General features: G+C 33.4%; 1 protein-coding gene across 2 annotated transcripts; it reads left to right on the forward strand.

The window, feature by feature from the left end:
• Positions 1-14,049: 14,049 nt before the first annotated feature.
• LOC127257490 (agamous-like MADS-box protein AGL104) lies at positions 14,050-17,498 on the forward strand. 2 transcript variants are annotated; one of them, XM_051283942.1, is made up of 10 exons: positions 14,050-14,395; positions 14,573-14,626; positions 14,778-14,793; positions 14,902-14,966; positions 15,118-15,148; positions 15,242-15,303; positions 15,441-15,540; positions 15,646-15,693; positions 15,870-16,012; positions 17,067-17,498. In XM_051283942.1, the coding sequence occupies exons 1-10, from the start codon at positions 14,211-14,213 to the stop codon at positions 17,305-17,307; spliced, it is 945 nt and encodes a 314-aa protein (XP_051139899.1). In that variant the 5' UTR covers positions 14,050-14,210; the 3' UTR covers positions 17,308-17,498. The 2 variants fall into 2 exon arrangements, with proteins under 2 accessions (XP_051139899.1, XP_051139898.1); XM_051283941.1 differs by having other exon boundaries at positions 14,051-14,395; positions 15,115-15,148.
• Positions 17,499-17,910: the final 412 nt, after the last annotated feature.

Here is a 17,910-nt window from a genome sequence, read left to right on the forward strand (position 1 = left end):
AAACGTGTGCTCTTATTCTTCATCTACTTCATCCACTTTCAATCAAAATATAGTTTTATTTCAACAAAATTTGGTATTGGAGCCACTCTCAATCATTTATCCATTAAAAATATTGGCTTGACATCCCAATAGCAAGGTGATTCAATGTATGGAGCTTCCAGCTAGAAAGGAAATGATTTTCAATAGAATGAGACTGTTTTAAAATGGCATCGGCTAGTTGCATTCAATCTCAAGTACCTAAATTAACCAAAGACAGCTATCGGATGTAGAGTATACAGATGAAAGCTCTATTGGGTTCACTTGATGTTTGGGACATCGTGGAAATTGATTACGATACACTAACGGAGATGGAAAAAGACGAATAAGAACTAAGAGAATTGAAGAATGAGAAAAAGGCCTTGTCCACAATATATGAAGGCGTTGATGAAGCCACATTCGAACTGATAGAAACAGTAACAACATCACATAAAGCTTGGGAAATATTGAAGAAAGCACACGCTGGAGTTGATGATAAAGTAAAGAAGGCACGTACACATCTTCAATCTTTGCGAGCCCAATTCAAAGATCTGTGTCAATAATTCAAAGAATATTTATGATTATTTCCCTCGGTCTATTTCCACCGTTCATCAAATGAGACAAAATGGTGAAGAGGTCAGTAATGTTCATGTAATCTAAAAGATCTTGAGGTCATTGGATTCGAAATACAATTTTGTAGTTGTTGTCATTGAAGAATCCGAAGACCTTGAGGCATTGACGATCGAGGAATTGATTGGTTTGTTACAAGGATACGAACAACGTATAATAAATAAATAAAGTGGGCAGCCCTTGGATCAAGCAGTACAAACTACCGTCTCATTTAAAAATGAGTGATTCATTCAAAAGAGCACCACAACGTGGACGATTTCCACAACAAAAAGGGTGATGTGGCGAAAGTGAAAATTATACCACACAAACAAAAGCAACATGTCTTATAAGGATGATCTTGTTCACGGATCTAACCAAAGCTAAGAAGGATACTGAAGTCGTGGACATAAAAAAAAGTTCAGGATAAAAGACTGAAAAATCTGGAATATAATATCACTTGCGCAAAAAGTTTGACCATTATGCCTAAGAGTGTTGGTACAACACCAACAACATAGAAGAAAAGACGAACCTTGTTGATAAGGAAGAAAGTAGTGAAGGACCCATGGTGCTGATGGAAATGAATAGATCTGATGTGACTGGAGAAATTACATGGTACCTGGACACAGGAGCTTCAACCCTTATGGAGATCTTTCACAGAAGCCGATCGAGGAAAAATGCGATATAACTTTTCAGCTTCAAAATTGAAAACAAGTAAGCAGTTGTAAAGTCTACTATGTTCCAAAAATAAAACATAAACTTTTGAGTGTCGGTCAATTACTCGAGAAGGAATACAAATAAGGATAGAAGATATGATGTTGAGCTCGGGATAAGAATAAATATCTCATTACCAACATGAGGATGACCAAGAATAGAGATAAAAATCTGAATATTTTTTCAGATAATAACAGTGGAAAAATATAGGTGTACCTTATGAAGTAGAAGAGAGAGATCGTTACAGAGTTCAAAGAATTCAAAAATTTTGTTGAAAAGAAAAGCGAATGTCGAATAAAGTGTTTATATACTGATCGAGGAGGCGAATATACTTCCATGAATTTGATAGATTTTTAAGGAAAATAAGATTTTTCACCAGCTCATTATGCCACAAACACCACAACAAAATATAGTTGCAAAGAAAGAACCGAATAATTTTTAATATGGTTTGATGCATGTCAAAGGAGAAAAATATTCCCAATGAGTTTTGGGGTGACACTCTTGCATGTTCAATGTACTTATTGAACATGTTTTCAACAAAAAGACTTGGAAATATCACTCCCAAAAAGGCTTGGAGCTTGTGGAAGCCGAAGGTTGACCATCTAAGAATTTTTGGAAATGTAATGTTTGCAATAGTACAAGAAGAAATGAGGACAAAGCTTGAAGATAAAAGCCAAAAGTGCATTTTCTTGGGCTTTGCCAAGAATTGTAGTGGATATAAGTTGTACAATCCTTTGACTCGCAAAGTACTGATGCAAAGAGATGTGGAATTCGACGACGAGCAAGAATGGAATTAGAACCGTTCAAACCAATATGTTCAAGTTCCACTCGAAGAAGGGTTTGAATCACCAATCAATGACAAGTAAGATCTGGAGAAATTGAATCCCTATTTTCAAAACACACCCGAGATGATCCAAGAAACGTTAATTCAGGCAGCAGCCCGATCATTCAAACCAAAAGGGTCTAGGATATTAATGCTTCTATCCGTGCAATTGATGAGGGGTTAATTAATTTGTCTTTTTATAGATCTTGATCCTATGAAATTTGAAAATTCTCAAAAAGAAGAAAAATGGAGAAAAGCCATGGAATATAAAATCTATGCAATACAAAAGAACAATAATTTGGAGCTCCCGACACTTCATTATGGACAGCAAGCAATTGGGGTGAAATGGATGTTCTAAGACGAAAAAAAAAGTGAAAAAGAAGAAATGGAGAAGTACAAGGCTCAATTGGTAGCAAAAGGGGTACAAACAAAAATACATAGTAGATTACGATGAAGTTTTTTCGCTCCGGTGGTACAACTTGAAACTGTGAGAATATCTATTTCTATTACAGCACAAAAGAAGTGAAATATTTATCAAATGGACATAAAATAAACATTTTTGAACAGGCAATTTGTAGAAGAAGTATACATTGAACAACCACCAGGTTTCATCATCGAAGACTATGAAGACAAAGAGTTTTAATTGAAAAATGCACTTTATCGAATTCAAGAACTGATGAATGTTTTTCCCGCCTCAGATACACAAAACGCCCCTATGAGCATGCTTTACACGTGAAAATGAATCCAAGTGAAAGATGTTACTTGTGTGCTTATAAATGCATAACTTGATTTTCAGCCTAGTTAAAGAGTTTAAGCAGTCTATGGAGAAGAAGTTCAGGATGATGGATTTGGGACTTATGAAATTCTTTTGGCATCCAAGTACACCAAGAAACCGATGGAATTTTTGTCTTACAAGAAAAATATGCAAAAGAAGTATTGAAGAAATTTTCTATGAAATACTGCGAGATTGTTGATGTTCCCGTGGAGTATGGAATCAAGTTATCAGAGGAAGGAGATGAAAAACCGGTGATTCCAACTTATTACAAGGGCCTTGTCCGTTGCCTTCGATACTTGACGTGCACCCGACCGGACATTATTTTTAAGTTGGTTTGATGAGTAGATACATGGAGCAGCCTATGACTTCTCATTTAAAGGCAGCCAAGAGAATTATCAAATTCATCAAAGGTACAGTTAATTATGGTTTATTGTATTTTAGTATTGGAAATTCAGAGCTTGTCGGTTTTAGTGGTTGCAATTGGGCCAGAAACTACAATGATCGTAAAAGCACACCAAGGTTCGTATTTTTCTTTTTTGGCAACGCTGTATTTATCTTGGAACTAAAAAAAACTCTCTATTGTTGCCTTATCAAGTTGTGAAGTGGAGTATGTCGCCACATTAATTTGTGTTTGCCATGCCATTTGGCTGAGGAGATTACTTCCGTTGGAAAAAATTTTATACCACGAGAATATCAAATAATTATCGAAATATAAAATTTGATATCAAAATAATTTATCAGAATTAATTCAATAATCAATCGAAATAAATTCGATAATCACGACAATCTTATTGAAATAAATTCGATAATCAAAATATTGAAATCAATTTATCAAAATAATTTTGATAATCACAATAATTTTTATCGAAATAAATTTGATAATCAATTTATCAAGATAACTTGATAATCACAATAATTTTATCGAAATTAATTCGATAATTAATTTATCAAATAAATTTGATAATCACAATAACTTTATCGAAATAAATTCGATAATCACGTCGAGTCGAGGTAGAACCTCATACGCCCCGGTAGTGCCTTCGGTTTGTGGCGTAATGTTCTCAAAGATAAAACTACGTTCATCTCTAAATTAGGTGGAACCCCAATATTTCGGAGCTCCAGCGAACTAAAATAAAGGGACTTAAGCTATGTCGGGAAGTTAGGTAAGTATAGATTCCGGAGCTTGCCGGAAAACTCGCCGGAAAATGTGTGGGGTTGAGAGGATTAGAGAGGAAGAAGTCCTCTTGGTGTGATTAATTGGAATGGTGAAAGTGGCTTTATATAAGCACTCCAACCTTGGGAGTGTTTAAGTCCGAGTCGAAACCATCGATGTTTAATGGCCGGTAACCGCCATTCATAAACACCAACGTTAATTCCGGTCATAAACACCAATTTAATTCTGGTCATAAACACCAAATTTAATTCCGGTCATAAATATATTATTTGAATTTTTCAAATAATTATTTATCATATATGCATGTTGTTGATGCAATTTTTCAACAATAAAAAGTAAAATCCGAAAATAGGAAATTATCTTCGAATTTGATATAATTAGTGCTTGAGATTAGGAGTCTCTGAACACTATAGGATACATAAATAAAATAGGAAAATAAAACTACAGATTGGAAAATAAAGTGGTGATCCCCAAAGGCAATTCTTTTGAAATTGATGTCGATTGAAGATGATTTTTAAGAACAGACCCGAATCCTTAAATAACCCCTTAAAGAAACGGTTTGAACCATCGTCCGGTCGGTTACAGCAACCGCTGTCAACCGCCCACCAGGTCCTCCTCTTTTGACACGTGTGTTAACCGACTCACTAACCGCTCTCGCCAGTTACAGCACTCAACTGACTCGGCCGACCGCCTCTGAAAACCGTCCGACCGGCTACTCAGCCGCCCAAAATAACCCCTAACTCCTTAGACGGACTGCAGGCCAACCGACCAATCCAGATACTAACTAGTTGCTAGACCAAACGAATCCTTGGCCGCCCCACCAAGCGACCACCATCTGGTCTCTTGTCCGACCTCGTATCGTCCGTCTCATTCTTCTTCGCCCGACCTCACTTCGTCCGACCTGCGTAATAACCGTCCTTCTTCGCCCGACTTCCTCTTTCGACCGACCGCCGTATCAGCCGTCCTTCTTCGCCCGACTTCCTCTTCCGACTGACCTCCGTATCAGCCATCCTCCGTCCGACCTCAGTTGGTCCGACTACGGGCCAACCGACTACGGACCATCCGACCGGCCCAACCGACAGCGAACCATCCGACAACGAACCAACCGACCAGCTCTGTTTGCCTTATCTCCTTAGATGGATAACTGGTTCAACAAACTATCCTCTTGACAGACCTCTGCGTCTGCCGATACTTCTTCTTTGCCCGACCTTCGTCTTGACGGACCTCCGCGTCTGCCGATACTTCTTCTTTAACCGACCTTCGTCTTGACAAACCTCCGCGTCTGCCGATACTTCTGCTTTGCCCGACCTTATCACGTCCGATCTCCGTGCCCGACCTTGTCCTGTCCGATCTTAACGCCCGACCTTATCACGTCTGATCTCTGTGCCCGACCTTATCACGCCCGATCTCCATGCCCGACCTTGTCCTGTCCGATCTTAACGCCCGACCTTATCACGTCTGATCTCTGTGCCCGACCTTATCACGCCCGATCTCTGTGCCCGACCTTGTCCTGTCCGATCTTAACACCCGACCTTATCACGTCTGATCTCTGTGCCCGACCTTATCACGCCTAATCTCCGTGCCCGACCTTATCATACCTGGGCTCCGCACCCGACCTTATCATACCTGAGCTCCGTGCCCGACCTTATCATACCTGAGCTCCGTGCCCGACCTTATAATACCTGAGCTCCGCACCCGACCTTATCATACCTGAGCTCCGTGCCCACCTTATTACACCCGATCTCTGCCTTCTCCGGAGGAAGCCTTTTCCTTAACAGCGTCCGGACTTATATTCGGACTATCTTTTTGAAATTCCATCGTTTTTTTTATGCTCAACACATGTAATTATTTGGTCCGGACAGGTGGCACGCGCGCCTGTGGCTTACCAGCATTGATATGCCTAACCACACTATCAATAACCACCATACAACCCACATGCATTTTAACTCACCGAATAATCGGTTCCGGAAATTATGAATTTAATTTAAAATTAAATTCCATCGATTAAATAATTAACTGATTTTCTAACAATCCCCTATAAGAGTGAAAATGCCCATTAAATAGACAACACACAGCTCAGTCCAGAGACATCGACACGTCGGGATAGGTAGCTTGTGACTTTGAACTTTCCTTAGTCAATATTATTGTATGTACAGGTTGCCTAGTTGACATGATGCATTGAACTATTCAACATTTGTGTACATTTTAGTCAATAATATTGACATGATGCTATCTCAACCTCATTTTGTTCTCACGTTTTGATCCGTTTTGGTCATGGATCACTCTTTGGATTCATAAGTGTTTTATTTGAAGCGGCCATCACTTCACACTTACATAGGCAATCTTATCTCAAAGTGCTCAACTACACTTTTAGGATTATTAAGAGTCAGTGACTCAAACTCACCACTTTGCACATTGTAACACTCGTAGCTATTTAGGGAATGGTAGTCGAGTGTTCGTGCCGAACTATTACAACTTAGTTTTCTCATTGAACCAAGGCTTGGGATCTCCGAGTGATTTGATTGGGTTACCACTGTAATTGTCTCTTAATTCGTGGATTTCAAATCCATTCCCTTTAGCAATTTATACATTTGATCAATATAACCATTTGGTTAGCAGATCCGCAAAATTTAATTCATTTTTATTAATTCTCGTACCGAGAGTATTCACATTCTGGCTGCTATTACTGTCAATATGTATAATATTTCCAATTCTATATCCTTTTTATTCAATATATTATAAACTTATTGAGAAGCATCCTCCTATCAATGCTTTCTGAAATACTTGATCTATATATTCACATGTTTTGTGGTAATTGAATGTATTCAAATCATTCTTAAGACTCTTCATGAGCATCATAACCTTCTGGAATTGAATCTTAAATAGGAAATTACCGAGTGTGGGGAGTTCCCTTCTTGTATTCCTAATCATTCGATTTTTAATTTCTCGAAGATGATGATAGTAATGAATCAATGGAAGTTAATGTTCAACATTTATTGATCAATATTTTTCAATAAAATTCAAATTATAAGATAAAACATGTTTAGAGTTTTCCTATCTGAAACTTGATATGCTATTTGCAAATGATATCACCGAGGATACGATTCGCCATGCCTTATAAATGTTATTAGGTATTTATTCACCCTTTTGAATCTTCCTATCATCAACATAATATTTTCCCCTTAGAGATGTTTCCAATTGTATATTAATTGTACCTACGGACAAGAAATATTTTTTCTTTATCGGCATGCAAAGATTTTACTTGGCCTAATATATAAGTATTATTTTTTCTTTCTGGCACGATATATATAGCATTGTACTGGTTGTCTTGTGGGGTGCGCTTTAGACAAAATATCATAACTGGTCTCTGGATTCAATTTTAGAGGAATACTAGAGGTTTGCAGGCAAGAAAACTAGAGTTTAAGACATGAAGATTTTAGAGCAGTTTTATGTTTCCAAAGAAAAGATATCCCCACCCTTTGATGATGTTGTTAGAGGTTGAATATGGTAATAATGTCTCAAATCCCTTGTTGGTATCATATTTTCTTTTTCTTCTTTTTCATAAAACAATTAATTCTAAATGCAAAAATCAGAGAGATGATCAATATTTAGAAAACAAAAAATTATTCTTACAATTGCTGAATCCCATTCTTTCACATTTTTTCTATGAAAACTATTACTCTTTTCTATGTCGTGCTCTTGCACATTATTATTATTATTATCATTATTATTATTAATGCAGAAAGAAAGCTCTACATTTTCATTCATAAATAATACTTTTTTCGTTACAAACATTATGTTATAGTTATTATAGACACAAAAATTTAAGAAAAATATTATTAATAATAATTAAAAATATAATTAAAATATATATGTTTTTTTAAAAAAAAAACTGCGAAAATGTGAAATTGACAAAAATGAAAAATATATTCATTGTTTTTTTTATAGCAACCAATATACATTTTTATTCATTTTTTTTGTTTTTTTTTATTATGACGTGGGAACCCGCAGCCGCTATCTGAAAGTGGGATAAACCCCCGGCCGTATTTAATACTCTGCAAAGTAAGCCCGACAGAAAAGTCACACTAGGCGAACCATGTGTGGCAGGTGATCACTTGAGGCATTGGGGGTTTAAACCTCAACGCAATGGATGACTGTGAGTAGTTTTTAATAATTTGTCTATCATAGTTACTAAGATATCCAAGTCAATAATGTCAAATTATAAAATTGATAGACTTATGATCCAACAAATACATTTCAATAGCACTTAGTTTTGTATAACATAAACCAAAAAATAATGAAAGTAATTTTTTTATAATATACATTTCTTTTTATCAATGAACTTTGTAATTAATAATTTTTTTTTTTCTAATTTGATATCTATTTATCAATTTTTACTTGGGAGAAATAGTATCATTCTTGCAACTTGAATTTTTTCAACTTCAAGTTGGTAAGATATTTTTATGTTTCAAAATAATGTATACTAATGCACTATATATAAGACATATTGTTACAAAATATAATGGTATAAAATATATTTCCTTATTTCTGAAAAATGAAATATAGATGTGTATTAAATAAGAGTTAATGAAAAGTAACAATTAAATATTAATTTGTTAACTTTGTCAAAATTAGTAATAATATTAATTTAGCTAAAATACTAAAATATTGCTACCACTATCTCATTCTAAAGAAGTCCACTTTTTAGTCTTGGCATTTTCAAGAGCCTTATCTTTTTGTTTCATTAAGTTTTGATACAACCTGACAAAGTAAGCTAGTAAATATTCAAGGGACAAGAATATAAAAGTGTCCAACCATTCCACATTGATTACATTTGTCTTTAGCTTGTTTCAAGCTTTCACTACTTTATTGTAAACCACTTAAGAGGTTTATTTGGCTTTTGATCATCATAACAATACTCATAGTGATAGCAAGACATAAGTTCCCCTCAAACATGTCCAAATTTCATGTCTTCTATTTCTAGGCATATTATTTGAATATTGAGTTACATATCACTTCAGAAAATAGATTTTATTAGTTGACCTAAATTTGTGAAATTTCATCAATAACTCATTATTATTGAGACAAGAGAACACATATAATAAGATCACAACACTTCTTGAAGTCTCTCTCCCGAAATTGTTGTTGTAAAGCCATATTTGAGGCATGAAGTGTAGTGAATGTTTTTTTTTTTTTTTTTTTTTTCTATTTATGTATCTTTATCAATGATATTTTCTCCACAAAGTCTTAATTGGAACACCATGGAGTTTAAATCAACAAAAATTTTGAAATATTGTAGACGTAGTTATTTGCATGCATGTTTTGGCTTCGAAATGATGACCATCTTTAGGTGGTCAAACCGTTTTAGACTATAGATCTTGCTCACTGCTATTAGTTTTGGAGAAATTTTAGTTACATCCCATAGTAAAATGGTCAATTAGTAAATGAGTTTCTCGCACGAGTTCAGTCTATTAAATATTGCCTACGGCATGTGTGATTAGTTAGGAGCATCTTGAACTCATTCAAATATTAATGGCTCTTCGCCCTGAGTTTGAGCCTATTCATGCATTCTACTACATCGTCACTCTTTACCTACCCTTGATGATGCTATTCAAGAAATTTTCTTTGAGGAGACTCAACTTTAGTAAGACTCCGATTTCTGATTATGCATTGGTTGTGTCATATCATACTCATGATTTTTTTTCGTCTCGTCAATCTCAACTGCTTGTTATTGGAAATTTTCAGATTTAAAAGAGCCCTGACCACACTTTTTCTAGATATTCTAAGATTTAGTATCATATTTTTCACTTGGAACCATATTTATCCAAAATTTTCTATCATATTTTAACATTCAAGTAGTTCCACTTTCAAACACTCAAAATGGTTCTACTTTCATACATTTGAAAACTCATGTGTCTTGTTCAACTGCTACTTCCCCAGTCATAGATACTACTAGCGATGAGCATCACCACTTTTTTTACATCTTTCAGGACTTAGAAGCCACCTCATTTGACAGAAGTGGGGGAGTGTGTCACTAGAAGCAAACAGTGATATGAACAGAAAATAAATGTAATACAATAAGGAATCGTTTATTATATAGTAATTAAAGGCATATACAGCTAATTTCAAATTTTATCCTACTATATAATTACAATATTTCTTGTTTGCAAGAACACATGAAGTGGAACGACATGCACAATGGAGCCATGCGCCCAAGTTACAACAAAAAGGTAAATAAAACATACAATAAATGATTATATGAAATATTTTATAGCCACAACAAGAAGGCGAGCATGGTCATCCTTGCCCCTAATCTCGAGACATGGAGAGAGGCATGAACTTCTAAGAATGTCATCAAGAAGTCGGAGACAGTGAAATTCAATAGACACGGTAGAAATTCGAATGTCAAAGTTGTGGCCACTCATACTAGAAGGTATCGCTCGTTCCTTGATACTTCACTAAAGAGTAAGTTTGTACTTACATAATTGTTAGAAAGTATTAAACAATCTCCTTTAAATACTTATGCAAATTATGATTGTTGATCTCATGAAATAAAGCACTTATGAATGGGTGCATAACTGCAGTACGAAGACAACTCAAGTGAAAGTAAGCCAATTAATTTATATTGTATTATAATTTTTCTTTAATACAAACAATACATATAATGTTCATTAATTATGAATTTTAGGAAGGCATGAGCATCATTGAGAAAGAGATGACTCAATTTGGCGATACAAAGTGTAGCCGTAATAAAATATTATTTTTCTTGGTGCACCAAGACAATAAGAAAATAATATTTTAGCTTGGATCGATGGCATCGACGGTTCCTCCTGCTCAGACATCGTATAGCTGTGATAATTGTACGCTAGATGATCTAATTTCAACCGTCGTTTTGAAGACATTGAGGCACGACGGTAGCGCATGGAGGGTTTAGCTATGACCATCATGGACCAGCTCGACAACATCAAGGCCCGGATAGATAGATTAGACCCCAATAATGGTTTTGGTGCTCCAGTTGTTTATTGATGTACTTATTTTGGATTTGTAATATTCATATTTTGATGTTTGTTAGGGGAATAGGCATAATAGAAGTCGAACCCCCGACCGAAAGATTAAGGAGTTGAGGGTTTTGCCACTAGACTATACTCTCATTCTTTATATACTATATTGGTTAAGAGAGGTTTGGATAAACCAAAAAAAAAAAAAAAGTCAAATTTTTGGGGTAAACTGTTTTTTAAGTCACATAGTTGGATCCCTTTATCATTTTAGTCTTGTAACTGGAGGTTGTCTTAACTAGTCCCTTAAATGGAAAATTTTCTCAATTTAGCCATCAATGCCTATGTGGCATCTGCTGGCAGGCTGGCAAATACATGTCGGCTAGATCAGCGCCATGTGGCTGACACGTGTTTGCCACGTGGATAATTTTTATTTTTTTTAATTTTATTTTTTTATAAATTAAAAATAAAAATTAAATTAAATCTATAAAATGTATAAAAATTAAAAAATAAATATTATTCATATGTCCGTCAGATCATCGCCGCCACGTGGCCGATAAGTGGATAATTTATATTTTTTATATAAAAAATAAAAAATATAATTAAAAAATATATTAATATATAAATTATTAAAAGTCATATAGTGCTGACTTGACAGATATATAAATAATTTTATTTTTTTATTTTATTTATTTTTAATTTTATATTTTATATTTTTATTTTTATTTTTATAATTGTAATTTTTTTATATTTAAAAATAATAAATATGTCAGTCACGTGGCGCTAATTTGGCCGATATGTATCAGTCAGTCTGCCACGCAGATGCCACATAGACATCAAAGACTAAATTGAAGACAGTCTCTACTTACATGACTACAATGATAAAATGTCCAGTTATGGGACTAAAAAATCAGTATACCGAAGTGAGCATTTACGACTGAATAATTTCATCACAAGGTCTACTTTGATGACCAAAATAGTCAAATCAGTTTTGCGAGGAAATTATCCCTCACAAATCTTGTTGCAAAAACCGTCGGTAAAGCTTGAACGGATTTCATATATATATCGCAACTTCCATCGCTAATGAGACTGGCAACGAAAAAAACACGATTTTGCGATGAAAATTTTTTGTCACAAAATCGAGCTCTCTTTTTGTAGTGTAAAAAAGTATGAAATCTCAAATGAACTTACATTGTTTGCTATTTCGGGAGTTTCTGGAGAAGACAAACCAAGTCCAGGTGTACGGAAGAAGTAGAGAGTTATTAGAGCTTAAAGCAGAAAAAAAATAATAATAAAAAATAAAAAATGCCTAGCATGGAAAACAATAAAGTTTGACTTAATTAATTGTCATAAATATATTACAAGGTTGCATGTGTCTAATAAAAGTCGTAGGAATTTTTTTTTTTCTATTTTAAATATCGGTGCCTTTAATTAAACATGCATGGCCGTGTTAATTTGTTGACATATTGACTAAGTTGTACTATATCTGTTACCTAAATATGTGCTTAAACTTTTAGATATGAACTTTAATACGGGGACGTACTTTTGATTACTTTATAACTTTTTATTTAAAAAGAAAACAAAAATATTATTAGGTAAAAGATTAAAAAAAAAAAAAAGTGAAAATAAATTTTAGTGATATAGAAAATTTAAGTGACCATGTAGGGAGAGTGACAAATATGTAAGCAACACCGGTTTATATGAGATTATTGGAGCCTCCTATTTGCGAATATATGATTAATGGTTGTGTTTCCCTAATAATTTGAGCTTTTAGGTGAGACGGTCATTTACCATTCGATATAGTATCAGAGCCTTGGTTAAGTCTCGAGTTCGAGGATATGCATGTGTCAACACATACTAATACTTAGAGTTGGCAAAAACTGACCCGACACGAAATAATTGGGTTTGAGTCAAATATTAATATTGATTAATATATTTATTATATATGTAAAATAACCATAATTTAATAATTTTCTCATAAATTAATTTAAACTAAGTTCAATTTTAAATAATTCAACCTAATTTAAGCTCAAACCAATACAAACTAACATAACACGACAATATAACAAAAAATTATTTAATTTGAATCAAGAAATTCGACTTAATTATGTATATGGGTCAACAAGAGTCAACCCGAACCCGACACAATAATAAACGGGTCAACACGAACCCGACACGATAATAAAATACGGATCGGGTTAAGGTTGAGTAATTTAAACCGTTTAAAGTATTCAACCCGACACGAATCGACCAATTATCGGTTCTACTAATACTATATATATATATTGCTTATTTTAGTTTTATTTGTTTTATAATTTTTATGTGCTATTAGCACGAAAGAAGCTATATTTGTTTCAAAAAAACACAAAAAATTAAGATGACAATTTGACCTATATATAAATAAGTAAATAAGCAAAAGGTCATTCATGTCCAGAATTCGACGACAAAACAAGCAGCAGCTGGTACACATGCAGCCCTTATTAATTAACTAGTTCCCAATAAGAGTCCTGCACCGATTACCACAAGCCTAGGTTTCCCAAAACTCTTTTATTTTATTTTTTTAATTATTATTATTATTATTATTATTATTATTATTATTATTATTATTATTATTATCATTTGGTGATGATGATGATAAATTAATTAAATTAGAGGGAATGAATGGAATTAAAGAGGGAGGAGCCACAGCAAGCAGGAGAGCATTAAGAATGGCTGTGCTACGTGTCGGAAATCTGGTTATCGTCTCTCCTCCGATCCATATCGGCTACCTTTCTTGTAACCAACTGCTATCAAAATTCTTGTTTTGCACATCACCGCCATTACTTTCTTTTTTCTCTTTCTCTCTCTCTCGTCACTCAGCCTGACACTGCCAAAACAAAACCCCCCATTTTTCTCTTCAATTCCTCCCCCCTTATCCCCAACCTACTTTTCTACTTACTTCCTCTATTAAAGCCTGTAACTCCTCGTCTCCACAATCCCTCTCCCCTCTCCTTCTCCACATACATATACAATTAATTATTATATATGTATATGTATGTATATGTAAGTCTTGATTCATAAGATTTTGTATATCTGCTAGGGTTTTCTCAAATTTGGCTGCGATCGATCATGGGGAGGGTGAAGCTGCAGATCAAGAAGATTGAGAACACAACGAACAGGCAGGTGACATTCTCGAAGAGGAGAAATGGTCTGATCAAGAAAGCTTATGAGCTTTCTGTGCTCTGCGATGTTGATGTTGCACTCATCATGTTTTCCCCTTCTGGACGAGTCAGTATTTTCTCTGGAAATCGAAGGTCTGAATTTTACTTATTTATTTATTCTTGTTTTTGTATATACATCCATCACACTGTTTGTTTGTGTGTATGTATGTATGTATTCTCTTACAACTGTGGCTGTTTTCCATGGATTCTTTCTTTTTGTTTGTTTTTTTGCTTAATCTGTCTGTTTGTTTGCTGTTGATTCTTTTCAAGCATCGAAGACATCATGGTGAGATTCGTGAATCTTCCCGAGCACGAAAGAGGGAGGTAATCTAATGAATTTTTTCTTTTTCCTTTTTTTTTTCTAATAAATCATGTAATTAATTTTTAGGGTATTATTTGGCATTGATTAGACTATGCTTATATGGATCATTTTATGTTTGTTTTTTTCAACCATCTGCTGCTGCTGCTACAAAAGGTTACAGAATCAAGAGGTAACATTTTCTCCAAAATATATATATATATATATATATTTAACTAAAAGAATAATATATCTTTCACATAGGGCTACACAAGAAATTTTAATTACTTATTATTTGCAGCATTTACAAAGGGCCCTTGGAAAGTTGAAATCTGATGCTGACAGAAGTTATCCAGTACCCAACAGGTATATATATATATATAATTATATATATGTGTGTAAAACTTCAACAATTTTTTTTTTTTTTTTTTTTTAATCTTTTGGGAAGATCAAAATTGTCTAATATCCTTTTCTTGTTAACTTGATATATATATATATATATATATATATGCAGCAGCCCAGCTAATATGAATGATTCTCAACTGGAGGTTTGGCTCTGCAAGTCTATCTTTGTCACAATTATTGGTAGTATAATTAATTTAATTTAAGATTTGGGATGAACCAAGTTTATGAACTCGCAGGAAATTCAGAAACAATTGATGAAATGCAAGTGCCAACTCGAAGACATGGAGAAAAAACTGAGGTGTGTAATTTAGGATTGGAAATTTTATTCTGAAGAAATATATATATAAATGTTAATCATTGGAAATTATTCATTGATTATGTTGTCTAAATAAAAAGATGTATATACACATATATATGTGTGTGTATTTCGTGTAGGATATATGAAGGCGATCCTTCGGAAGTCAACGTGTTGTGTGAGGCCGAGTATAGAGAACAAGTTCTCGAAGAGAACTTGCGACAAATTAGAATGCGCAAGGCAAGTTTTCTAGAATCGAAGTGTCTTTATTTGTGTGCGCCATATTTGTTTCGAGTAATATACTAATAGAGACTTTTTTTTTTTTCTTGCATTTTTAATCGACAGCATATTCTACAAGATCAGTATAACAATCCCTGCCCACAAACCTCACAGGTTCTTTAGATTCAAACAAAGAACTATTTATTTTTAAATTGGTTATACTTTGGTATCGATGAGTTCAATAACTTACTTTCAAGATTCGCGATCACAAATGATCAACTTTTTTTTTTTAAAACATGATTGCAAGTTTTCCATTCACAAACTTTTTCTTTTTTTGGTATACATTTTAGATGATGAACTTGCCTATAGAGACCGGCGACATAAATGTTATGGGCGTGAGAAATCAAGATAATGTGTTAGATTGGCTTCCGCCGAGGGATCCACAAGTTCAAATCCTCAACTTCTTGGATTCGAACGGGCTTCTTCCGCCGAGGTACGATTTAATTTTTTTTACTATTGCAAATAGAATTTGCATCAAGCCATACTACAAGGAAACATGACTATATCAACATAAAAACAAATAATGCTATCATAAATTAAATAGATTAAGATAATCATGTCTATGTTAGAATAATTCATAAAATAACTTAGGTAAATTTTGTCTCATAATTCACCTTATATTAGCCAAAACTATTCATAAAATCTCTACATTTGTGCACATAATAGAGCTTTTATACATATTTTTCACACGAAGATGACTTATGTAACCAAATTTATTTTGTATACATTACACATTTACATTAAATATATATATACATACATATATGAGATTTACGCTACGGTTTTGTTCACTCAATTTTTTTTAGGTAACACCATTTTTTATAAATATTATAAAAAATGCAATATATATATATATTAATATAATATATACTTCTTCCGTCATTTAAATTCATTTTTATTTTTATTTTTTAGTTATCTAAATTTATTCTTTGTTTCTCTTCTTAGTAAAAGAAATATTCCCTCCGTCATGCAAATGTGTGTTCATTTAACCGGACATGAGTTTTAATAGAAGTGAGTAATAATTGTTAATTTTTCCTTTTATAGTAAAAAATAGTACAAAAGTGGAATGATTTTTTACTTAAAAAGGAAATGAGAATATTTTTCGATGATAACCCAAAAAGGAAAGTAAGCATAGATTTGAATGACGGAGAGAGTATCATTTTTTCTATTTTTTCTTTATCATAATTTTTTTTTCCTATTTTTACCTATTTATTTAAATTTCCGTCACCAGTCAAATGAGTAAATTTTTTATGACAAAGGGAGTAATACAGATGTATATATATATACTATTAAGAGTGTTTGGTTAGTCGTTTGGATTTTGAATAGTAAAAAAATTAAATTTGAAGTATAATGTAATATAAATAGGTGTTATGAAATTTTGAATGTAAATTGATTTTTATTATAATAATAAATAGGTGTTTAATTTGATGCTTTCAAAAAAAATAATAATAAATAGTAAAATCCGAGCAAAATTTTGTTTGTTGTAGGGATCAATCTCAGCACATGGATGAAGTGATGCGACCGTCATCCCTAACGCTCGTGCATGCCCCGAGCTTGCACATTCAAAGTCACTTGAGCCGGAGCGCATGCGACAATAATGCAGGAGAGGATGCGCGAAGGCACGATCAATTCGGACAAGCAATCGATGTCAATCTTTCTCCATGGACTGATCTCTACCCAACCGGTTTGGCGACGAGCTCGACTCACTTTTGTTCTCTCATGAAATGAAATGAGAGATATTTTCAAGAACTCTAGCTAGTTTTACTTGGGAGAATTGGTTTAATCTCCCAATATAAACATCAGAACAAATTATATACATTTTTGAATTTGTGTAAGTTTGCTTATAGATGTCAGAAAAATAAATGTTTATTATTAGTACACCATCGAAGCTTATTATATTTGAAACATTGTTGTTTGTTTGTTTGGAGGATAGGTAAAGATTTTAACTATTCATCTAATTTTTTTCGCTAAAAATATCAAATTAAATACTTATTTTTTATTTTTATATTATACTTAAAAAAAAATCAATTTTACATTCAAAAGATCATATCAATATCTATTCATATTACATCGTACAACTATTTTAATTCAAATTTTTTACTATTCAAATTCCAAATCAAAATCCAAACACCTAAACAAATCCAAATTATTGCAAACACCATAGGTAAAATTGTACGTTCATTATCTATTAAGATATTTCAAACCTTCGTACCAAAACAATAATAATAAATAATAAATAATAATAATAAAATAAATTAATACATTCGTAAGTGTTCTATTAAGAAATGATTGCATAGTTAACAAGAAAATTAAATTAAATTTCAAAAATTC

Source organism: Andrographis paniculata, unplaced genomic scaffold, assembly GCF_009805555.1.
Source record: "Andrographis paniculata isolate CXL003 unplaced genomic scaffold, ASM980555v1 Contig57END, whole genome shotgun sequence".
Classification (NCBI taxonomy): domain Eukaryota; kingdom Viridiplantae; phylum Streptophyta; class Magnoliopsida; order Lamiales; family Acanthaceae; genus Andrographis; species Andrographis paniculata.